General features: G+C 43.3%; 1 protein-coding gene and 1 long non-coding RNA gene across 9 annotated transcripts in view; one reads left to right on the forward strand and one right to left on the reverse strand.

Annotated features, from left to right (window-relative positions):
- Scml4 (Scm polycomb group protein like 4) overlaps positions 1-25,309 on the reverse strand; it is a 112,488-nt gene that overhangs the window by 14,045 nt on the left and 73,134 nt on the right. For 5 of the 8 annotated variants that reach the window (XM_087208719.1, XM_087208720.1, XM_021236870.2 and 2 more), the window contains 2 exons: positions 24,932-25,126; positions 4,598-4,885 (listed from right to left, as the gene is read on the reverse strand). In XM_087208719.1, the coding sequence (XP_087064845.1) occupies positions 4,598-4,885; positions 24,932-25,126 (483 nt within the window). Of the gene's footprint in view, positions 1-4,597; positions 4,886-14,158; positions 15,081-15,165; positions 15,239-16,394; positions 16,754-24,931; positions 25,127-25,309 lie in introns of those variants that run through there. The other 3 variants (XM_013076033.3, XM_013076034.3, XM_013076032.3) reach the window with 3 other exon arrangements.
- Positions 16,615-20,395, forward strand: LOC110344088 (uncharacterized). Its single transcript, XR_002386382.2, has 3 exons — positions 16,615-16,691; positions 17,200-17,231; positions 19,890-20,395. It is a non-coding gene; the product is annotated as an uncharacterized LOC110344088 (long non-coding RNA).

Raw genomic sequence — 25,309 nt, forward strand, 5'->3', positions numbered from 1 at the left:
CCTGAATCCCATGGTCATCAGCTCACTCCCCTGTTTAGAAATATCTGGTTTATGATTACTACAGGGTGAAGCTTGATCTGCTGGCCATGGATCCCAACTTCTCCAGCTTGATTTCCATCACTGTCCATCACAAACACTTCTTTCCCTAGAATGAATAAGCCCTTCCCATGCCACACTCCACCCCATGAGCATTGTCCTCATTCTTTTTCTAGCCCCCACCCAGTGCCATATCCCATGGAAGCAAAATCTAAGCCACAGGAAGCATTTGGGTAGTGATAACAATGTCAGATTTATTTTGTTTCTGGATTCTGAATCTTGAGCCTAGCTGTGGTTGGAAACACTATAGCATGTTCTGTTCAGTGCAAAAGTCAGGAAGTTCTTGCTATCTGAAACCTTGTTATAGCTCCTGGTGATTATATCTTTCCTCAGTGAGAGCCCGGGAAGAGCCCTCAAACATTCACTGGAGTTTCAGCAAACCTGATGGAAATGTGCCTCATGAAAACAGTCCTTTGCAGCTCCCTGGCAAGGAGACAGGGAGATATATCAAGACAGTGGGAGGCCAGGGTGAGTATCCGTGTGAGAGGGAAGGTGGCTGAGGAATCTGTCATGTTGTCGATAACTACCCCCCTGCCTGCACCCTATGCCATTTTCTGGCTTCTGTGGTTTCAAGCCATGCTGAATAGCACCCTAGGGAGAACATCCATTTCTAGGTTTCTTCCAGTGTTTATGACTTGGTTCAAACCCTCTGAAAGAGGCATGGTTTCTTGGTGCCAACTGATTTCACTTGGGAAGTAATATCAGAGCAATACTGAGCAGGCTTTTGGAGGGTGATTGTAATGGCCTTTGAAAGACCCACAGTAGGGCTGCAGGCTAGCAGGTGGGTAAGAAATGGGCAGGAAGGCCAGTGGTTTTTCTCTCCCACTTTAGTGTATCACCACTCAATGCCACATAGTGGATCCCCTTGGTTTCCAAATATCTTTAAGTGTGGAAATTTTGTTCAAGCAAACACACATAGAACCTCATTCTGCAAATGTGAAGAGGCCTTGTTTAGGAGAGATGTGGGGAGCCCTGCATCCTGTCTGCTCCCATCCATTCTTCTCCATCCCCTAGAACCCCAGAGGGACCCCTTGTAAACCCTTCACACACAGTTGGAAGATCCCTGGGGTAGTTTTGAAAGACATGGGCTTTAGAGTAGGTTGAAGTCAAATCTTGGCTCCACACTTGACTGACCTCTGGATCTTTACTTTCTTTATCTGTAATTTGGATGTAATACAGACAATTTCTTATTATAAATTATAAATATGTTAAAACAAATCATAAATAGTGTAGGAAAGTGGTCCATAGTAGGTACTCAATAAAAGCAACTTGATGCAGACCTCTAACAAGCCCCCTTTCCTGAGGCTGTGTGAGATTCAAATAGGAATAAGAAAACTCATAAAGTTGGGGAATCTGGCCCCTACCATGGGTGGGAGAGAGTATGTGTTATGGATTAGGGAACAACATGCCATGCTGTGCCATAGAAGGAGAAGAGAAGGAAATATTTCTTTTCTTTTTTTTTTTTTAGTACTGGGGATCAAACTCAGGACCCTGCGCCTGCAAGGCAGGCAGCAGAACCACTGAGCCAAATCCCCGGCCCCAGAAGGAAATATTTCTAAACAGGAGATGTGGCTGAGACTGCCTGTAGGGATCCAATATCTTCCTTTGTAATAGAATCCTTGGTTTCTACTTAAATCATGTTTGCCTGAAATCGAAACCACATTTCCCAGCTTCCCTTACCACTAGTGGCCATGTGACTAAATTCTGGCCAACGAACTGTAAGTGGAAGTGGAAAGCTCTTTCCAAGATGGGTCTTGCTCCTGAGACTGCAAGGCTGAGTGCCTCTTTCTGGTAACCGAGGTTTCATTTAACACTCTGAAGAAGGCAACAGTTAAATGGACCCTTTGGAACATTGAACAGTTCAAACTTACAAAACACAAATAATTTCTTTTTATTTCAATGTATCACAAAGACTGACTTCAACTCTTACATCCTATAGCAGCTTTATGCCAAGGGTAGCTTTGCGATTTGCCAACATTTTGCAGCCTCAGGGGCCTCCTGCTGTGAATATTCAAGGATTTAGGTAAGGTTCTCTTTAATTTTTCTAACTTGCAAAAAAGACAACTGGCATTCAGGATAGTTATTGGTTTGCTTGCAGCAGAAAGCAGCAGGCACTGGGGGCCTGTTTCTCCGATGTCATGTAAGATCCTGAGAGTGAAGCCCTGAGCTCAGGGGCTCTCGTGGGTATGACTGGGGGTCCCACAAACGGGGCTTTCTAGAGACAAGTCCCAAGCAAGCATCTGGCTCCCCTCCAGCAGCTGTCTGGCAAGATTTCTCAGCGAGGGTTGTGTTTCAGGAGAACAAAGAGCTGCAGTGGGTGACACTGAAGGACAGGAGGACAGGTCAGGCCCAGCTAGAGAAGACGTTGAGGGGCTGGAGGAGGGGAACTACTGTGAGGCCCTTTGAAGGAACCTGGATTCTCTTAACTAAGGGTCACAGGCAGACTGGGGTGGGGGCAGATGGTACACGTTTCTTCTGCCAAATCCAGCTTCCCTCCTACTGCTTGGAATCCTGCACTTAAGATGCAGAGCCTGAGATGTCAGCCACATGAGTGGACAGACAGTAAATATCTCCTTTTTAAGAAGTGGCAGGATTAGGACTCGATTCGATCAGTGCAGTGTCCTGCAATCACCACCCTGAGAAAAACTGGAATTGAGTTGAGGAGAAGAGGGTGAGAGAAAGGGACATTTAAAAGGCAGCAGAGCACCAGGCTGAGGGTTTTGACAACCAGGGGCACTGTGAGGCCACAGGGACAGTGGATGTTTATTGACCACCTTCTATTGTCATATATTGTGCTACCTCTGGGGACAAACCTACGAAATGAATGTTCCCCCTCTTGAAGACATTGATTTCCTACCAGGTTTGATCCCCTTCTTTTAGAAACCAAATAAAATCATGTTTCTGTCCTTTGGAAAATGGGGCTCTACCCACTTAAATCTTCGCGCAGTCAGTGGCCCTGCATGACAATGCAGGGGAGTGGTCTGCATGGCGCCTCTATACTTGACAAGAGCCTCCACAACTGAGGAGGTCTGCTCTGCCCTTCAGAGCCACCTGTGCCCTCAAGGGCCCTGCTCCCCTCTCCATCCTTGGACAGCAAGGCCTGTCAGGGCCATGCTCGTGTGTGTGTGTGTGTGTGTGTGTGTGTGTGTGTGTGTGTGAGAGAGAGAGAGAGAGAGAGAGGCACAGAGAGGCACTGACAGGAGTGTGTGGAGCACCTTGCATCACACAAAGAGCTCCTGAGTATGGCTCACAGCAGGGGAACCATGGCCAGAAGAGAAATGTGACTTATTGAAGAAGACATAGCCAGGCCGGTGGGCAGCTACAAACAGGCAAGATGAAGACTCCCTGACTCTTTGATCTGGGGCCTCCTTTTTGCAGCAGTTCTGACCTACAGTCAGTGGAGCTGTGATCTGTTGAAGTGTGTATGTATGGGATCTACGACTACTAACACATATTGAGCTCTTACTATGCCTAGGCCTTGTAGTAAATATATGTATGAACTTATTTAATCCTCCCAATAATCCTATGAAGTAGGTGCTGCTATTATTATCATTCCAATTGTATTGATGACAAAACTGAGGCATGGAGAAGTTAAGACTGCAAGGGACCACACCATCAGGAAGCAGCAGATTCAGGATTTCTGCCCAGGCAGGTGGCTAACATCCATGAGATTACCCAGTCTGCATTTTGGCCTCTATTCATTAACAAAATACTGAAGCCTGAAAATGATTTTGTAAATCATCAATCAGAATGGCCTTCAAGTTATCCTTACTCCGAGTTACTCTGAGTACTTTCCTATACTGCATGTCAACAACAATTCTTTAGTGGGTGAGACAGAAGTATCCTGAAAAATACCATTTGGGATTTCTGCTTCTGTTCATGTACTTGTACCTTACAAGTATCACTCACTGTACAAGAGACAGTTCTTTACCAAAGTCTGGTTCTTCTTTTTCCTCAGCACAGAGCTACACCTCTTCCTCACAGTTAAGTGACAAAATGACCAGCTCTTGCCAATGGAATGCAAGTGAAATGGACATGTATCCCTGCCAGGCTTCAGTGAAGCATGCATGCCTTCTCCATATTGGCTTCTCCACTCCTTCTGGCCCTTTGTATCCACTAGGTACATGGGGCATGAGGTGGCAGAGGAGGGCACAGCCTCAAGATGGGCAGGCCCTAAGTCCCTGCATTGAGACACACCTAGAAACTAGGAACATCCATTACAGACTCTTGAACAAAAACCTCTATAACACCTGGGGCAGTACACATTTTGGGCTGCACTTATACCTACCTATAGCTCAGACTACCTTAATTCACTGTTTGCTTTGTTTATGGTCAAAGTTAAGATTCATTGCCTTCAAAAACAGTAAAAATCCATAATAGGGCCAACGGAAACCTCTGACTTCTCAGTGGTCCCATGTTCAAGCAGCCATGCTCCCCTCCCCATGCTGTGTTCCCAGGGCAAGGATAAGTCACAGGAAAGCCAAGGCATGCATTACATTACCACATCTGTTTCCTTCCAGAGAAGTCCCATTTCTCTTGGGGCTGGAGGCTGCAGGCCTCAGTCCAGGTGCTGAGTAGCCTCCAGAGGACACGGGGCCGATACGTGGAACATTGGTGGTGGTGGCAGGGCCTCCTCCGACATGGCAGTCTCCAGAGTTGAGCTTCTTGCAGTATAGCGAGGAAGGGGGCAAAGAGCCCCTGTGGTTAAAAGTGGTGGAGCAGGGGTCCATCCTGTAGCGGTTCAGGCCTGCGGGGATCCCCAGGCATTCTTCCATGGTAACTGTCTTGGCTAAGCAAGAAGGCAGTGCAGAGAAGCAGAGATCAGAGCAGTTCAGGGAGCTACCTGAATCTTAGTCATGGCAAACCCCACACTACTGTATGTGAGGACGGAAGAGGAGGAGAAATGGATACCACAGCGTAATTACAAATGGCACCTTGCCAGCAGATTGAGACATCAGCCTCCCTAATTAAAGCGTATTTTAGTAGGAACTGGGAAATAAGTCCTTTCATATTTGAAGAAAAAGTCATTATCTTGGCTACTGATAACTTGGAAATGAAATCTAAACAAAAGTTTCCCCCTCTGTGGCCCCCTCAGGGGTCTCTGCTGGTTTGTCATAATCTCCCTGCTCTCTCCTGTGTTGACCAACACCACTACTTCCTGGCGTAGGATTTCCAGGAGAGATCAAGCAGAGGCCACAAAGTCCCAGAGTTCAGAGAAACAACTGGGTGGTTGTTGGGGCGGTTTCACAGGTGTGATAGTGCTTGCTCTATGTCTTTAGTCCTGATACACCAAGAACACAAATGATGATCCAGACAGCCCTATGGTCCTCCACAAATTCTAAATGACAGCTAAAGGGCTAAAGTGCAGGGATCGTAGAGGACCTGAAGAGTCTCCCAGACACATCACTGGCTCCCCTAAGTACATCAGGACTTTCTACTCTTTTGGAGCTCTACCTTGCAGCCTGTTAGACACTGTGTAATATACTCGGCCAAATGCTTTGTTTTGTTTTTATGTTTTCCTTTTGGACAAGTCATGAATTATGAGGATGGAAAGAAGAAGGAAGCTCTCATCTCAGACAAGATCATGTCTACTTAGCTCCATCAATAATTAAATATCTGTATATTAAACACCATCATAACAGATCTTGATACATCCTACACAAAAAATGCAATCAATAACAAAAAAAAAAGAACCCCCCAAGACTGGCAATGGGGAAACATATTTAGGGCCAGAAGATCCAAATGTCTTCTCTACGTATGGATTCCTCCCACAATGAAGGTACTAAAAAAGTGAAGGCCTGATTTTATGAGAAGAGCTAGCAGATCTTTTCACAACTGAGGACACATGTGGAGCTTGGCTAGAAATAAGTTGTTGCAGATGGGGTGCTTCTAAAATAGGGCTTAGGTATCAATTTATAATGGGTAATAATTACATTTTAAAGGAAGAGAATCTCAATAATCATTTGCCTTAAGACATCAGAAAAAGAAGTGAAAATTAAATTACAAGGAAATAAATAATAAACACTTGTACAGAGATTAATTCAGTGGAAAAGAGAAAAGGAATAGAGAAAATAATGAAACCAAAACCAGGTTCTTAGTAAGAGTAAGAAAATGCACAAATCTTTAGCTAAATTGGAGAGAGAGAGAGAGAGAGAGAGAACTCAAATAATTAGAATTAAAAATGAAAAAGGATACAGATAATACTACCAACTTTATGGAAATAAAAATACTATTAAGAAATACTATGAATAACTATATGCCAAGAAGTTAGATAACAGGTGAAATGGACACACTCTTGGAAGTGACTCAAGGAGAAATAGACAATCTGAATAGACCTATAGCAAGTAAAGATTGATTTAACAATAAAAAAAACTATGCTCAAAGAAATCCCAAATTCAAATGACTTTACAAGTGAATTCTACCATTCAAAATAATAATAATAATAATAATAATTCTGAAAAAAATAAAAAAGGAGGGAATACAATACTTCCCAACTAATTCTAGGCCAGTATTACCCTGATACCAAAACCAGACATCACAAGACCAGTGGATGTAGAAATCAACAAAATACTCACAGAGCTGAATCTGGCAACATATAAAAAGACTTCACACAATGGCCAAATAAGATCCACTCTAGGAATGCAAAATTGGTTTAATATCCAAAAATAAATTAATGTAATACACTATACTGATAGAATTAAAACAACTACATGAGATGCAGAAAAACATTTAACAAAATCCTATACTTTTTCATGATGAAATCACTCAACAAATCAGGAATAGAGAGGCACTTTAACTGCAAACCCCCTATACCTAGCATCATAGTTAATGGTGAAAGATTGGATGCCAACCCCTAAGCTCAAGAATAAGACAAAACAATTTGTAAGAAGAAAAAAAAAGTAAATCTCTCTGTTATATGTCCAAAATCCTAAGGAATTCACCATTGACCTAATTAATTAGCTCAGAAAGTTGCTGGATACAAAATCAATATGCAAAATAATCAATTGTATTTATACATACTTTCATCGAATAATCCAAAAATGAAATTAAGAGAACAATTCTGCTTATAACAGCAATAAAAAGAATAAAGTACTTATCAAATTAAACAAAAGAAATTCAAACTTATACTCTGAAAAGTATAAAACATTGTTGAAAGAAGTTTAAAAAGGTATAGCAAAATGAAAAAAAACCCCACATGTTCATGAACTGGAAGACATTAAAATGGCCATATACCCAAATTGTTCTATAAATTATAAAGGACATGGAAGAGCCAATGATCATGAAAAAGAACCAAGCAGAGGACTGCCACTTCTTGATTTCAAAACTACAACAAAGCAACAGTAATTAAGACATGGATGCAATGAGCACAAGGATAGACATATAAATCAGTGGAGTAGAATTGAGGGTCTAGGAATAAACCCATGTGTTTTTTTATGTCTGTTTGTTTTGTTTTTTTGGTACCATTGATTGAACTCACTGGTACCAAACCCATGGCCCCCAAACCCATGTGTTTTTATATTCAACCAATTTTCAGTAAGGATTCCAAGACCATTCAGTGGGGGAAAGAACAGTCTTTTCAGTGGCGCCAGGACATCTGGGCATAGTGGCACACACATTTAATTCCAGGGCTCTGCTAGGGCTAATAGGAGAATTGCAAGTTCAAATCCCACCCGGACAATTTAGCAACTTAGACACTATCTCAAAAATTTTTTTAAAAAGGGCTGTAGATGTAGCTCAGTGTGAAGCCCCAGTGTCTAAGCCCCTGTACCATTAAAAAAAAAATATATATATGTATATATATGTGTATATATGTATATATATGTGTGTATATATGTATATATGTATATATATGCATATATGTGTGTATATATGTATATATATGTATATATGTGTATATATGTATATATGTATATATAGTACATATATATGTACATATATATGTATATATATGTACATATATATATGAGAGAGAGAGAGGGAGATATGTTGGGACAATTGAATATCCACATGAAAAATGAAGATAAACCCTTACTTCTGTCATACATAAAAATCAAATAAAATTTATTAAAAACCTAAATATAAGATCAAACCCCATAAACTCTTAGAAGAAAATAGTGGGTAAATCTTTATGACCTGGGATTGGGAAAGGTATTTTTAAATTTGATACCAGAAACATGAACAACTAAAGAAAAATAGATAAATTGGACTTCATAAAAATTAACAACTTTTATGCTTCAAAGACTACCATCAATAGGCCAGGGATTTAGCTCAGTGGTTCTGCCACCTGCCTCACAAGTGCAAGGTCCCCAGTTCAAACCCCGGTACCAAAAAAAAAAAAGAAAAGAAAAGAAAAGACAATTCCCAAATTGGAAGGAAATATTTGCAAAATTATATATCTGATAAAGGACTTCCATCTAGAGTATATTAAATAGTATTACAACTCAACAATTAAAAGAAAATTTCATGCGAAATTGGATAAAGGACTTGGATAGACTTTAAAAAATTTATATTATATATTTCATATATATATACACGAAAGACATTTCACATCATTAGTCAAGTCAAATATAAAACAGATACAGGGGCACTGCTTCACACCGTCTAGGATAGTTATCATGAAAAGTGAGATAAAAACAAGTATTGATGTTGTAGAGAAATAAGAACTGTCAGGTACTGCTAGTGGGAATATAAAATGGCGCAGCCACTTTGGGAGTCTCTAGTACTTCCTAAAACACTTAAGATAGGATTACCAAGGGACCCAGAAATTGCACCCCTAAGTCTATATTTAAAAAAAAAGAAAACATATGTCTATACAAAAACTTGTACATGAATGTATACAGCAGTATCCTTCATAGTAGTCAAATAGAAAAAACTTAAATGGTTATCAACTGATGAATTGATTTTTTAAAATGTGGTATATCTATACAATGGAATATTTGAGCACAAAAGGAATGCATGTTACATTATACCTTGAATATACCTTAAAATATCATGTGAAGGGAAAGAAGCCAACCACAAAAGATCATATATTAAATTATTCCATTTGGAAAAAATGGAAACAAAGTCTTTGTAAATAGGGAAGGGTGGAGGGGGTGAAGGGAGGGCTAGGAATGGGGAAAAAATAAGAACCAAGATGCATCATGTAAAGGTACAAGTTCCCAATGAGAAATGTAAATGTGTTGTATACCTAAAATATACCAATAAAAGAATTTAAGTAATAAAAAATAATAAATAAATAAATAATTTGGGAATTACCAAAAAAATTCCATTTATATGAAATTTTCAGGATAGGCAAATGTTTAGAGACAAAAAGGAGATTAGTGGTTGCTTAGGGTTTGCCAGGGATGGAGGGATGATAGCTAAAGAAATATGGTTTTTAAGCTGATGAAAATGTTCTACAATTGTCTGGGTTAATGGCTGCATATCTCTATGGATATGGTAAAAGCCACTGAATTGTATTTTTTTTTAAATTTTATTTTATTGGTACATTTTAGGTATACAATATAATGACATTCATCATTGGAAATTTGCACCTTTACATAGTCTCTCTTGGTTCTTATTTTTCCCCCTTCCTTCCCCCGCCTTCTCTTCAACCCCTCCATCCCTCCCTATTTACAAACACTTTGTTTCCATTTTTTCATTTTCTCATATTATGGATTGTATTTTTAAATGAGGGAATTGTCTCATCTGTGAATTGTATCTCAAAAAGCTGCTTTAAAAAAAGACCTTGGCAGAAGCCTGGTGTTTTGCAGACTGGAGGCTGTGAACACTTTCAAGAGTTCTGTGCTGTCAAGTCTGACAACACTGCCTTGATCACTGGGACACGGTAAGGTGAGCACCTAAGGGAATGAGTGCTTTCCACTGCATCTGTACGGCTAATGAACTGCTGCAAGATGTGTTCAGGAAACTGGAACTCTACACCTTCTCCTTGATGGCCTCTATTGCACCTTTTCCCTTTGGGTCAGAAGTCATCTGATAAAGATTATATAAAGAACCTGACCATGGAGCAATATATTGGCTCCTTTCTGAAAGGAGTGAGAGGAAGAAAAACTCATGTTTATTGGGCACATACCATACACTAGCACCATTCTATAGTTGATAAGCAGCAAGGCATCTTTATGCTCCGTTTGCTGGCAAGTTCTCATAGTCTGGGATGCCAATTCTTTCCAAATGACAGGTACTTTGATACTATACATGTGAGAAAGCTTTAATTGTGTCTCCCAGGGTGCTTGGAGGGGCTTGAGAAATATTTGGGCCAACATTAGCAGTAAGGCTACTGTTACACAGAAGATGCATTAAAATTCATGCTGTAAAGGGCTGACATAGATTTGTGATAACAATGAAAAAGCATTTCATGAGAACACTTACTCTATTAAATATTTTAAATCTAAATTGAATATGTCCATCATAATTCTGATAGTCTAAGGTAGAGAATACAGATAATTCAGCAACCTGCACTACATTTGGAAAATGCAGATGCAGATGGGAGGCCATTCGCTGTGATGCAGCATGGGAATGCCATGGGAACACGCACTTATTGGTTTGGAAACTGTTGACGACTGTGGGTGAGAGCACAGGTAATAAAAGCCAGCCTCTAGGCTGGAATCCAAGTGAATGGATCAGAAGGTAAAACTGACTTCAGAGATCATCAACAGTAGCCTCTACCTTGCTAGCAAAGGCTGTACCGGTGATTCCAAGTCTGCCCAAGTGAACAACCATGGAGACAAAGCACCAAGCTCCAGACGCGGCTCTGTGGAGTGGCTTCTGGGAGGATGGGAGTGAACAGCTTGTTCAGCTGCACAGACTGGTGGCTTTCAGAATTGAGGCGATGGATCTGTTCATACCCGATTAAAATGGCATTTTCCTCACATTTATAAATAGGAGAGCTGACACTTAGATCATAGCTGAGTGTGAAAACGACTGATGGCGTGCTGGATCATCACTGCACTGCAGGACTGAGGACCCTCACAGCACCCGGCCTGGCATCTCCTCAAGTGTTAAATATGTCCCATGGGTGGGACATGGCACAACTTTAGGTAGAACATGGGTGTATTCATTTCCTATCATAGGTGACTCAAAATGCCAGAAATGTACCCTCCCATGGGTCTGGAGGCCACAAGTCTGAAATGAAGGTGGCAGTGGGGCCATGCTGCCTCTTGAGGCTCTCGGGGGAAGACCCTTCCTGGCCTCTGCCTGGCTTCCAAGGTCTTCCACAGTCCTTTCTATTCCTCGTGTTGATGCCGCACTCTAGTCACTGCCCCCTCCTGGTGTTCTCCCTTTGTGTCAAGTCTGTACCCAAATTTCCCTTTTCTTTTAAAGACATCAGTCACTGGGGGAAGCCCACCCTAATCCAGCGTGACTTCATTTTAATTTGGTTACTTCTGCAAAGACCCTATTTCCAAAGAAGGTTACATTCATAGGTACTGGGGATTAGGATTTCAATAAACTTTTTTTTTTTTTTTTTGGTACTGGGGATCGAACTCAGGACCTTTTGCTTGTGAGGCAGGTGGTGGAACCACTGAGCTAAATCCCCGGCCCTCAAGACACATTTTTTGAAGGACACAATTCCATCTATAATAACAGGTAAATGTTATTTTTATAATCATATATTTTAATGTACATCAATACAATGTAATTTGCACATTAGAAAATGACTTCACTGATACAATACTATTGCCTAGGCTCACTAAAGGCTTAAATTAAAAGAAATGAATCAGTTGAAAGACATATCTTGAGTAAACAGCTCTACAGAAGTTACTCAGACATAGTGAAACTTGTAAAGTTGGAGTATTGATAACTGGAATTCTTTGGGCTGGACCCAATATTTCTCTTTAGGTAGGGTGATGTCTTCAGGGGAAACTAAAGCTGATAACTGAGTATCTTATTTAAAAGCTTCCCCAAAGAGGTTTTACAATCCCACCCCCCAACACACTCAGACACTGGGCTACAAATCACATTTCCTGAAAGTTCCTCCTTATGTTTAGGTCCAGTCCCTCTTGCTTTAATTTAAAAGATGACTTTTAGGGCGTTAGCTCAGTGGTATAGTGCTTGACTGACATGCACTAAGCCTGGGTTCCCTCCTTATCACCCCCAACACACACACACACACACACGTGGGTGGTGGGGAGAACGACAGACAGACTGCTGGATATACACTCTTTATGCAATTCAAAAATCATTAAACCATCCCACATACAGATAGATAAATTGTAGTTATGCACAACTTGAAGTAGCTTAAGAACTTAACTTATCATATTTATGATCTAAATCCACTGAAGTTGATCAAGACAAAGGAGCAAATCTGCATTTGGAGAGAGAACCACACTCTCTAGGCAGCTTTATGGCTGAGTGGAGAATGAACACCAGATGGGGCCAGCAGACCTGGAATCATCCAGAATAAATATCCTCAGAGGACGGAGCCTCCACACACAGATGCCCAGAAAACAACAGGGCTGGCAGGTCATTTCCTCCTGGAGCTCTACAAAATCACTTCTCAACTGAAATCCTCTCACCCAGCAGAGGATCCATCCCAGCCTACATCTGAGGCCACTTAACTGCCACGGGAAATATCAGCTAAACAGCAGGGTAAACAAGAGTCTTTTAGGCACTTCTACAACCCCCACGTCTATCCAAGAGACTAATGACGCCAGTTATAAATCATTAAATCTCCCTTCTAAAAGAGAGAGATGGGGAAAGGTGGATAATCTGCTTTTTGTACAATCATAAGAGCACAGAGAGGCAAACATACTATTGGCATGCGCATTGAAATCTGCCACATGTTCAGGATTTGGTGTCTTAGAAACTTTCAGGAAGGACAGGCTGAGGTCTCTTTTTCACCATTGTTAATCTGTTTGTGGACTGTGGTTTCCTCAGCTACTGTGCATAAAGCCTGCCCTTTTGAGGAAGCAAAAGAACACTCCAGAACAGTTCAAGCCCATTTGAGCCTCAGGGAACACACATTGTATATGAATGGGAACTGGGCCCCAGTCTCCTTACTGGGGGAACAGAGCCCCAGGACACTGAGTCTGGAACGTGTAGACTCTTCCTTCCCTCCATGGAGACCAAGAGGTAGCTGATGGGCTTGGGGCTTCCACGACCCCTAATGGGACCACCCATTCCTGCTGTAGTCTTGGAGGGCTGAGGTGTGGGGTGCACCAGGGAACCTCCAAAGAGGAAAGCAGAGAGAAGGGGGCCAAGAAGGAGTCAGCAAGAGCCGGAGAGAGAGAAAGAGAAAGCCCCAGAGCAGGAAGAACTGCAGAGAGAAGGGGAAGAGGCTGCATGAAGAGAACCACAGGCACTCCTGACCAAGCCTCGGTTCTCCCCGTATTTAGGGCACAGACTTCCCTGCTCACAGCTACGGGAGCTCAGACTGTTGATTTCATTAAAAAAAATTAAACTGGCACTTGGCTCACATGCTTTAACCAAATGAAGCTCTGGAAAGCAATAATACCACCCATCCTCTGCAAAATTACTCTCACATAATACCTATTCACCAATAATCATCCCATAATTCAGTCTATTTTTCCCCCTCTCTAAACAGGTGCCCCCCACCAACACCTTATTTCCCTCATCGGTCACAATGTCCCGGTTGAGGGAGCAGCTGCACAGACAGAACCCTTTCTACAGTTACTGCCACCTTCCCCCAGGGCTGGCAGCCACAGCCATTGCTTTTCTTAGAATTGATGGCCTGACCCTTAGAGCTCTGCTCAGTCCAGCTACCCCTCCACCCTCCCAGGCTCTGGTCAGCATCCTGGGAGTCCAGGGGAAGGCCTGGCTCAGCTGCTAATGAGGCGGCAACACCCCAGGTCCTAGTGCAAAAGCGCACAATAGAAAAAGCAGGAATGCAGCTGGCAGGTTCCAAGCACTGGGTGATAAGCACCACCCCGTTCTTAGCCCGGTGTCACCACCAGACAGCACAGCCTGGGAGTTGTGGTTCACAGACCATGTGGCTGGAGGGGGAGCAGCAGAAAGGGGCAGGGCCGGGGAAGGGCTGGGAGGAAGCAGCAGGTGCCTTGGAGCTGCACTCTTCCGCTCAGCCCAGGCGCAGTGGCCTGGGTCCTACCTTGTGCTGAGTCCCTGCCACCAGGTAGCCTTGCCACGCTTCTCTGGGGACTGCAGCTTCTCAGCATGTGCGTGGTGCTGTGAGAGGTGGAGGCACCTTCTGCAGTGGCCCTCGAAGAGACTTCTTGTGGCAGAAACCAGGCTTCCTCCCTCCCTCCTGCAGCCTTCACTGAGGCTCTGGTAGAGGTTGTAGATTTTCTGTTCTCAGCTCAGTCCCGCCCCTTGTTCTTGCAGATAAGCACCTCAGTTTTCCCTTAGGGCTCTCTGTGGCCTCTTGGCCCAGCCTTCCTGGTTCAAAGGGCACCAGGCCACACCACCTGTGAGGCTGAGCGTTTCATTTGCTTCAATTACATTTTCCATTAACTTGGGCTCTGGCTGGTATAGATTTTCTTTTTAAGCTTGTCTCTGTGGCTCAGATCACTCAACCCTTAGGATCAACCTTGACTCCCCTCTGGCCCATTTAAGTACATTTCTATTTTTTCTTCCCTAATGAGATGCCCAGAAACCAATCATAATTTTAATGCCTGCCATCTGAACTTCTTTAATCCTTCTGGATGGTTCTGGTTTCCTTAAGACTGTTTTAAGCTGTGGGTTGAGTTTTTCACCTTGGGAAATGTGGACCAAAGACAATTTTGACCAAAGTTAGTCATTTGGAATAATGACTGTCTTTTCAGTGTCAGGAAAAGAGCAGACTCTGCAGCCACCTTCCATTTGAGCTTTCAGCTTTGCCCAGCCTCTACCCCAGGGCTTGTGGGAACTCCCACGGGGTGGGGGAAGGGGAAGGTAGGTGGGATCCCCCCCAGTCATGGCTCTGTTTCCTCAACAGTCCCCACACTTTTTGTGATTTATAAACTTTGGGAAAGTTAAAAATGATTCTAAATCATAAAAATATTGGCATCCTTGGAATAGAGGACACCTGGTCAGTTTTAGCTCTGAATGAACATCCTGACTGAGGAAGGCTCACAGTACTTTCGAGGACAGAAGTCACCTCTTACTAATGGGACATACCTTGTGAGATCCCCATCAGGTGCCCGAAACCATGGATAGTGCCACGTCCTGTGTTTTTCCTATCCATACATACCTATGATAAAGTTTCATTTATGAATTAGGCACAGTGAGAAATTAAAAAGAATAACTAATAAAAATAGAACAATTATAACAATACACTGTAATAAAAGTATGGGACTGTGGCCTTGCCCCCTTTCTCTCTTTTTATCTCTCCAAATTCCTTATTGTCCTGTGCTTAGTCCCTGTGGTGCTGTGAGAGAATACGACGCCTGTGTGATGAGATGAAGTGAGGTGCATAACATAGGCACCGTGATGTACCATAGGCTACTAGGTAGGGCTCACTTGAACGCAGCACTGCAATACCCAACAATTGATCTGATTAACTCAGATGGCTACTAACAGGCAGGTGGTATATACTGCATGGGTGTACTGGACACAGGGATGAGTCACAGCTAGGACAGAATGGGATGGTGTAAGATTTCACCATCCTACTCAGAATGGCGTGCAATTTTAAACTTTTGAATTACATATTTCTGGGATGTTCCTTTCAATATTTTCAGATTATTTCAGGTAACTAAACCACGGGAAGTGAAAGAATAGGTAAGAGAGGACTACTGAATTGCTAACTCTGGTGAGCCTGCCATGTTGTGAGATATTCTCTGGTTAGGCCCACCTGTCAAGGAATCAACATCTCACAGAAAACTGAATCCTGCTAATGCCCATAGGAAGCTGGGAAGTAGATCCTTCCCTGCTTGAGCTTTGAGAGGCTTACAGACTTGTGAGGCCCAGAGCCAAGCTTCTCCTGCACCACTGACCCACAGAAACTGTGAGGAAATAATGTTATTTTGAGGGTAATTTGTTACACAGCAATAATTAACTAATACACATGAGAAAAGGGAATTTGTTTCATTTCTCTTGACTCTGCACATTCAGATTGGAAGTTGTAATCATTAATTCTACAGCAACTAGAATGTCTCCACTATAGATTCAATTCTATAGGTTCAACTTTCTGCCTGGAAGTTTATATTTTCTTTTTCTCTCAGCAAATGGTTTAATGCTTATGTATGACATTCAGAAATCATTCACTAATAGGAGAGTTTATGAAGTTGATCTTAGATACCTATTGGTTTCCTGAGCCGCTTCCATTCCTCTTAGCATGACTTGCCATTTTAACCCTATTTCTGAAGCATGGTCAACAGATCATGATATGGACAACTTGCAGATATTACCTTAGGACCCACCACAGGAGCTCAACATATTGGTCTAGCGGAACAACCTGAAGAGGTTGATGGAGCCTCCAATACAACTGCTTTGGCCTCTGAAGGTTTTGGAATGTCTGGATCTCACATCCTGGGTCACTTGGTTTCTACCAGTCCTCATGGTTTTTGTGTTCTGATGTAATAATCAGAGAACTGGGTTACCATCCCCTGGGGTTTACTAAGGCACCTGGCCCATCCCTTGGATCTGCTCTTCAACCAGAGGCAGAGCTCTTGGGTCAGGTCCACTAGAGACACAGAAGGCCCTCTGTAAGGACCCGGGCTCAAATGGTTGGCAGAGGCCAGGATCCTTGAGCATCATTGCCAGCTTATGCAGCTTATGGAGAATTGAAGGGTGGGGGATAACAGGGAGGACAGTTAGCCTTATGGAACAATGCAGATTTCCAGTAGATTTTTCTTAATTTCAGGAGAGGCATGAAATAGAGGTGAGAGGTATCTTTCAGGGAATTACAAAGTTATCCTTGAAAGAAAAAAAAACACAAAAAAACAAGCTCTTTCACTCCTCTACAATCTTTCATAGAAGGAGCTCTCTCAAACAGTAGAAAGCCTCCTGGGGATTTACCATACGAGGCAGTTAAAATGGACTGTCAATTTGATTGGATTGGGAGCTGCTGGAGATTAGTAAAGTACACTTCTTGGTGTATCTGGGTGGTTCTGGAGGCATGACCTTGTGTACTATGCTGGTACCTAGCCCTTTCCTCTCTGACACTGTTCTCCTGCTCTGCTTCCTGATCTCCATGATGTTCCTGACTTGGAGATGGCTGACCATGGACTGAAACTTCTGAAATTGTAAGCCAAAACAAATTTTCTTCCTTGGTTCCATTGTCAGGTATTGTATCCCAGCAACGAAAAGCTGACTGATACATCATTGTTACCATTCTATTCCTCAATTCATGGGTGTTGGCACCTTTAATCCACAAAATGACTTTACTTATGATGTTGGAGAAGAAGGGTATCATCTTCATTTTGTTTTATTTGAATGTAGATGCTTTCTATTAAAATATTGTGAGGGTAGCCAATATGATTCAATATCATACTATTTATCCTATATTTCAAGTGCCTTGAGCAACTTAAACAACCTAATTGGAACACGCACCCATTCATTCATTTAACCACTGCTTACTGAACAATGACTGGGCTTAAAAGAGAACCTAAGTCTTAAAATGGACATTATTGAAGGCTATTTTAAATTCTACAAAGCCCAGGCTTTTCTCTAGAGGTCCTTTTCAAAAAGAGAGAAAGACAGACATCATAATTGAATGAAAGATACTTCTGAAAATATAATAGATGGCTTTTCCCAAATGAGCTTATCTTAGCACACAGGGAGAGCTGGGGTTGGAAACCCTCCACAGGCCACACTCCTTGTTCCATGCTGTAAGCTCTGGCTGGGCTTCCATTGGCCCTGAGTGTCATGAAGGCCTAGAGTTTGCTGAACCTCTTTAACTGTCCATCAAGACCTACAAGGGTTCTTAAGCCCGAGCTTGCCAGTAACAATTTATTCTCCTTCCAAATGATCCCCTTTCCATTGCTTAGGTGGAGATCCATCAGCTCATTGTTCACAAAACCCATGGCTGTGACAGAATGAACATAGCTCTGCAATGTGCTGATCCTGCAGGCTGTACTGGGGGAAAAATACAGCTGTGAGAAAATTCAGAGTAACGTGCCTCCCTTCATTATTTTCTTTTTTCAGGGGATGGGTTCTAGTAACCCCAAACTTTTCGTTGTGGTAGAATCTGCATAAGATTTACCACCTTAACAAATTTTTACAATCTGTCACACCATTGATTAAGTGAAAATAACAATACGAATCTACTTTATCCAAAAGCCCATCTTTACCATTTGTAAGTGTACCATTTAGTGGTATTAAGTATGTTCATAAAGTTGTGCAGCCACTCCCACTATCTAGTTCTATAACCCTTTTCATCTTATAAACCTGAAATTCTATACTCATCAATCAATAATTTCCCTTTGTTCTTTTCTGCTATCATTTCGTATATTATTTAAAATACTGTACCAGGTCAAACTATGGTCAAACTATGTAGTAGATCAAACTATGCCTAATGTGGAGCAGGGTTTTGGAGGGACGAGAAGGCTCTTCTGGTGGCTGGAATGATGGTCTTTGCCCATCGCATAGACAGATAGCACCCAGCACTGACGTCATAAGAGCACAAGGACAAAGATAAAACATCCTGTGGGGCAAAGGTAGAAAACACAGAAGAATCTTTGAAGAGAGTTGACATATGTGGAGTGAAGATTTCATCTGAATTTTGTTAAAGAGGGGCTGAGGTTTGTTTTCTTCTTTTACGCCTTCACTAGATGTGACACAGGGGCATCACAAACTGCTTATGAACAGCTGCTTTGTGTAGTCAGCCTTCTGAGGTGGGAAACAGGGGTGCCCCTGCTGCTACCATCAGTGTTGGGTAACAGCATATTGAGGGGGGTGGACTTGGAGGAAAAGCCAAAGATCAAGGGTAAGAAGTCCTGAGCTCAGCCTCTTCCTGTGCTGCCTTTCCATGTGGCTCTGAGCAAGTGGCCTGGTCTCCATGTGCCTTACAATGTCACGAATAGGGGAGCTCAATACATGTCCCCAACTGGGAAAATGGATGGGCTTCTGTTATGAGACATGTAGCACTTGACATACCTTATTTCTTTCTAGAAAGAAATGGCCTTGTGGAGAGATAGACATTCTCTGCATAGTCCTTCTCTGTAGTACCAGCATGTTAGACAACTGTGTCACTGAACAAGAGAGCAGATTTGCTTTCTAAATGCAGGGTATGAGGCTCAGCTGTCATGCAGTGCACTGTGAGGGGCTGTTACTGCAATAGTTCTCAGGTGCCGGCTCAGAAACTACCAGCCAGGGAACAGAGGAGCAAGCCTGGAGAGTACAGGACACTTCCGTCTCCCAATCCCGGCCCACCATCTGTGCATCAACGAAGCCACTCAGCAGAAAGTAAACAGTTTGTTTCCATCCTGCTAAAGCTTCAAAAGGCAGGAAACTAGCTACTCAATTAGGTCTTGTAGAAGAGTTCAACTACCACATTTGTGGTTTCCAAAGAAGATTTTCTGCTCTCAGTGAGCAGGTTGTTCTGTAGCGTTACACAGATGTCAAGTCAGTAATGTCCCTGCGTACTCCTCTGTGTCAGTCTTGGCTGGGGACAGCATGCCCGTGGGTGCATATAGAGAGGAAATGAGCTCTGCACCCAGAGTCCCACAATCTAAGGCAAAATCAAATGCCAGCATGGACATGGAAACAAGGTCTAGAAAGAATAGATGGGCTTATTTTCAGAGTTGGAGAAGATGAAAGGGTATCAGAGTCCCTGCAGGTGTTTGCCAGGCCACACCAAGAAATTTGTCTTTTGCCCTCCCCCTGATCCACAGATCTCTTTCTCATCTGGATTTATGCTTGTGTTACCCTGACCCTACTACTCACATCCCTCTCTTCTCTAGCCCATGGGACACCTCCATTGGACTTCAGATCATCTTCAGTGGCAACGTTTGTACAAAAGAGGAAGCACCTTAACACAGATAGACTGAAGACCTGAAATGAATTTCCCTATGTGAGCCAGACTGCCAGGCCACACTGTCACCAAGTGTGACCTCAACTGGTGGCTCCTGTTAGAAATTCAAGCTCCCACCAACTCCCCCTTGCCCAGCCTTCTGAACCAGAATTTGGATTTCAGCAAGATGCTGATACTCAGGTGGTTCCCAAGCACATTAAAGTTTGCAAGCACCCACTAAAAGAGACTGCAACTTTCCTTAACACTCAAAGCTAAGATAACATTTCCCCCAGGGCCGTCTCATGACCCTTGACCAGTATGTCCAAATCCACCTTTCTTCTCCATTCTCCTACTGCACCCAGAAGGCTGCTTACTTCCTAAAACACACACAAGCCACACTGGATGTCAGTTAACAGAATTAGAGGCAAAGGACTGCAGTTCCTGGTCTCAAGCCAAGAAGGCCCACCTCTGGGCAGCTGGGTGGTCCTGAAGCCTGACTGTCCCTGGACATAGGAAGATCTTTTGCAGAAGGAATTTAGACTTGAAATTTCTGAGGTAGAGATTTGGAAGAAGCCCTCCCTCTGTCCAAGGAAGAGATCTTCTTCTAAGGGAGGCCACTTTGTCTTGATGTCCTTGTCTCCACCTCTGGAGGCCCTTGCTGGGGCTCTTACAGCACCTGTTCCTCCTGCTTCCTGGGGCTGTCCTCTGTCACCTCTAGTCCATGACCATTAGCCCGAAAGGGACAAGAGAGAACATCTTGCTCCCACTTCTCCAAGGCCCTAACAGGTGGACATGTGGACACATTTATCACTAGTAATGGGAAAACCACTAACCCCTCCCACCCAGGCAGCCCCTTCTATGAATGGCTTTGACCTTTCAGAGCTCTGTAGCCTGTCAATGTCACCTGCCTCAGGAGGGGACTATCTTCTGAGTGCTCCATCTGGTTATTTCACTGCCCACTCCTCCCCAGGAGAGAGTGTTTCTTGAACCCACCTCTCAAACTTCAATGTGTCTTCACAAGGTCTAGGGATCTGCTGTTAAAAGCCTTGAAGGGCCTTTGAATTCTGCCTTCTTCAGGTGAGGACAATGCCCCTGACCAGACTGAGTGGCAAGAACTTCAGTTTAATTACATTTAACTTCTAATTTCTTAGTCTCAGTTCTGCTCTTCAGTCCTAAACAACAAATCTATATGATCTCTGTCATACTGGAACAGGGAATCACATCTTTCCCAAATCTTCCTTTTATTGTTCCACAATTCTTATTCCCAATTCTTTTGATAGTTGTCTTAGTTCCATTTCCCTATCATGGGATTAACTGTCTTCAGAAAATGTGTTCTGTGTGCGGACAAACCCTCCCAGTGTGTGGCACAAAGGCTAGGATGGTCCAGCGTGGACTGAATGCCTTGGGGCAAAGCAAGGCCTGGGCACTGTTCTGGTTTAAAGGATTGGCGACCTCACAGTCTTATTTAGTGACAATATGGCCCTCTGGATGGTGCAGAGCTGAACATAGAACAGATTTCCATCCTTGCCCTTGTATGTGCCTTTCTTGTCACAATGCTGAGAAAGTAGATTGTCAAGAGCCACTCTACATAATTTTGGGGAAAAAATCATTTCACAATTAAATTATGATTAGGGCTGTCTGAGGCCTCAATGGTCCTTTGATGTTGAGATGCTCAAGGGCAAGATTACAACAGCTGAAGACATCTTGATTCTTTAAGAACTTATAGTAATTCAAAAAGAGAAAGGTTTCACCTGGGAAGGGGCACCTTCCTTACCAGCTTACTTCATCCCACCGACTGCTGTAAGAACCTTTTGCTCATCTCACCATCCTAATCAACATAAGCTCCTCAACGACCTCAGATACTCATCAGCGTAAGATCCTCAGTGTCATAGGATTACCACCACCCTCTGAGCCATCTGATACTCCCTATGAACCCAATAAGTAGTGGCAAGCTCAAAGTGTCTTTGTCTTTGCTCACTCTGAGGCACTGACCTCCCAGCCCCCTGCACACTTGAAATTATGCAAGTCTCTGTTGTCTGTTTTTCTTGAGGCCTCACCACCCCCCTTTCTAGGCAGTCAGAGGAATGATAAACCTCCAATAGTAGATGATAAACAAATTCATCCTCTACCATAACAATGTTGCCCTTTGTGACAAGGTGAGCCTAAGGAGACAATGTCTTCCTGTAAAGGCCAATTCCCTAGAGTGGCATCTTAAGGCTCATGGCAGACTGGTGGGCATACAGGGACAAGGGGATTGCTCAGTCCCTACCATGCCCTCACTGCTTCCTTCATCCTTCCTGGCTCCCTGACAAGTGAAGCACACAGCACTAGGTCTGAAATACACAGAGTGTGAGGAGCCACTGCCACCATTTTGGTTGATTTGGAGCAATTTATATTTGCAAAGTAGTCATGGCCTGAACAAGGGTCATAGGCAACTAAGATCATTACCTCCCAGCTTCCTGTGCTGTCTAGGAAGGAAACCTGCTCTCAGCTGAACACACAAGCTTTGAGGAAGGCTGTCATCCTCTGGGACAAAATGTTTAAATGAACAGATTTTAGCTTTGGTTTTGGCTGAGGCTGCAAGATAATAGATGGCACTTGTCAGAGTGAAGTGTAAGACCACCATGCAGGTGGAAAGCAGTTTTACACTACCCACATCTAGCCTGCAGACAAGATTGTAGGGGCTGAGAAGCCAGTTAATCAAAAGACAAAATGTGGAGAGAACTGTCCAGGTTGTTCCCAGTGGTTTCAAAGTGGCCCCTTGAGTCCCCTGGAGCTTGGGAGAGACAATGGATTATTGTTTGGATTTCATAGGAAATCTAAAAGAATGCAGTTGGCTGGCAGATCAAAGGAGAGGTGCCTGTAGGGCTCAGAATCTGTAGGGTCAGACAGTGTGTGAGTGTTTTTCAAGGACCACATGTGGGCCATTAGAAGAGAACCCTACAATAGGATTGTCTTAGTCATTTCCACAGGACAGTCTGGAGGGACAAAAGAGCTTCAGCAGAAAGAAGCTAGAGTTGATCCCCAGAGCCTTTGGACTATGGAAGGAACTGTAAGTGAGCATCCAGAGAAGAGTTGCATTTGTCCACAACCAGGAAGTGCAGGTGAGAGATGGTAGGGTTACCAAAGAACTCACAGAAGAGGCAGCAGAATGAGGAATCAGTTTAAAAACACTTGCAGGAAGCAGGAAGCAACTCACAACAGGATCTATTCAGTTATAACTTGCCCACCTCCTGCCTCTCCTTCTTCCCCCACAATAAGGTGAAGAGTTCTGAAAGCAAAATGAGGTAGGCAGGGGAGGGCCAAAAACACGAGTTTGGATAGGGAGCCAACCAGTGGCCCAAAGCAAGCCTGAGCTGGGGATGGACTGTAAGGTCGTTGCACCTTTGCGTGGAATTAAAAGTTCAACTATCACCCTGACCTCTTGACTAGTCAACATTTTATAACAGGAAAAGAACCAGAAAAACTACAAGATTAATCCTAAATTTTAACCAGTCAGGAAAGAATTCCTTCTACAGGACTACATTTACAGGACAATGGAAGATATCAATTCTGTGGCTTTATGGTCACTTCCATGGGTCATTGGATCGTTGTAACAGGGAGACAAGGGTTTGAGAAGTGAAATCACATCATTCTGCTATTCTCATTGCAAGATTCAGCAGAAAATAAATTTTTTAAAAAATATGTTTTAAGTCAGCGATGGTTTAGAGAGGTGAGATTCATAAACCATCAGAACCAGAAGAAATTTCTATACCAACACCTCTAACTTCTCATTGAACATAGGAAAAGTAGGCCCAGAGAGATAAGAAGACTTTTCCAATTCACACATAGAGAAATGAAGAAAAATATCTATGTCTATGGCAGCTGCTCACATCACCCATGTTCAGTTAGGTGCTTTTCTTTGTAAAGGCCAAGTTTCTTCCTGTTTCCTGGGTCCCAGAGAGATGAAAGCAAAATTGTAGGCAAGGTTCTTGATAGTATCCAAGAAAATCTATACTAAGGATCTAAATTTAGATCCTTCCCTGCTGTCTTCCTGGGCATGAGATACAGCCACTCTTAATAAATATTAAGTGTCTTTGTGTCACATGCTCTAAACCTGTCTGTGAACACAAACCTGCAGATCTAACTGTTTCTCATTATCTCTCACAGTCATCTATTCCTCAGACACTTTCCTAAGCTCAGGCATTTGTCTTATGCAAGATGGAGCCTCCACACAGTGCCTGGAACAGAATAAGTATCGACAAATATTTGCAGAATAACAGAATGGTTCAGTTCTAGTTTGGTTGCCTCTGTGCTTTCCATAGATCAACAACACTGCTTTCAAAGAAAGATACAAGGTAAACATATCTGCTCTTCCTTGAGATTCATATTCAGCTCTTTGCAAATCTGCAACCCAGGGCTGCTCAGTGAGGAGGGAGCACCTCCCACGGACATGGAGCCCCTGCTGCAGACCACACTGTGGTAAGTGTGCCCAGGTGGCCCTGCTGCCCACCCCCTGGCCCCTTTTCCATCCTAAAAAAGGAGTTCAACCCTTGGGTCACTTTCCATACTGGGACAAGAGAAATTCCAGCTCTCACCAGAACACATATTTCATACATGGCCCAAATTCCTACAAGCATAGAGATTTTATTACACCATTTCTTCACACTCCCAGCCAAGACCAACTTCATTTATTCTTTAGCTCTAGATTCTTTGGATTTCTTAGTTGCTTAGTCTCCTAGTCCTTCAACTACTCAAAATATACTCAGAGTTTCAATGACAGTAGAGTGAAAACCACTCCTAGATGTGATATGATCTTGTTGTCTGAATGCTGACCACATAGTGCTCAAAGAGTGTCAGCTCCCAATAGCAGGAGAGACTACTTCCCACTGCCACCTGGGGTGGGGACATGCAGAGAGGCAGTCACCAGCCTCCCGGGACTCCTCAGCAGCCACCTCACATCCCAGCCTGAAGTGAGGGCCGGCAGGCAAGGGGAAGCTGGACAAGGCCTACCTGACTCCATTCTTCCTTCCTCTCTCTCTGGGCCCTTCTCAGAGGCACTGGGGGTCCCACGGAAGGGCTGGTGGCTGAAGAGGTCATCACACAGAAGGCTGCGGCATAGTTTGGCCAGGAAGCGGAGGACGTAGCCAATGCTGTTCACCACGGGCAGGCTCCGAAGGTGCTGTTTTCCATCAAAGGACGCAGACACTGGAGAGCCAGAAACAGTGGTTCTGCCAGTCAGTCGGCCCCAGCAAGGGGGTTTCAGCTGTCAAGTAAGCTGTGTTTGGATTTCACCTGTTATCTAAGGTCCCATTTGTGTTACAGGGTCCCATCTGGGATGCCATATTGCATTTAGATGTCATGTTCCCTTCCTTGTCTCTTTGGACTCTG

Source organism: Heterocephalus glaber, unplaced genomic scaffold, assembly GCF_053883595.1.
Source record: "Heterocephalus glaber isolate CG9 unplaced genomic scaffold, H.glaber_assembly_v1.0 deba00000942, whole genome shotgun sequence".
Taxonomy (NCBI): domain Eukaryota; kingdom Metazoa; phylum Chordata; class Mammalia; order Rodentia; family Bathyergidae; genus Heterocephalus; species Heterocephalus glaber.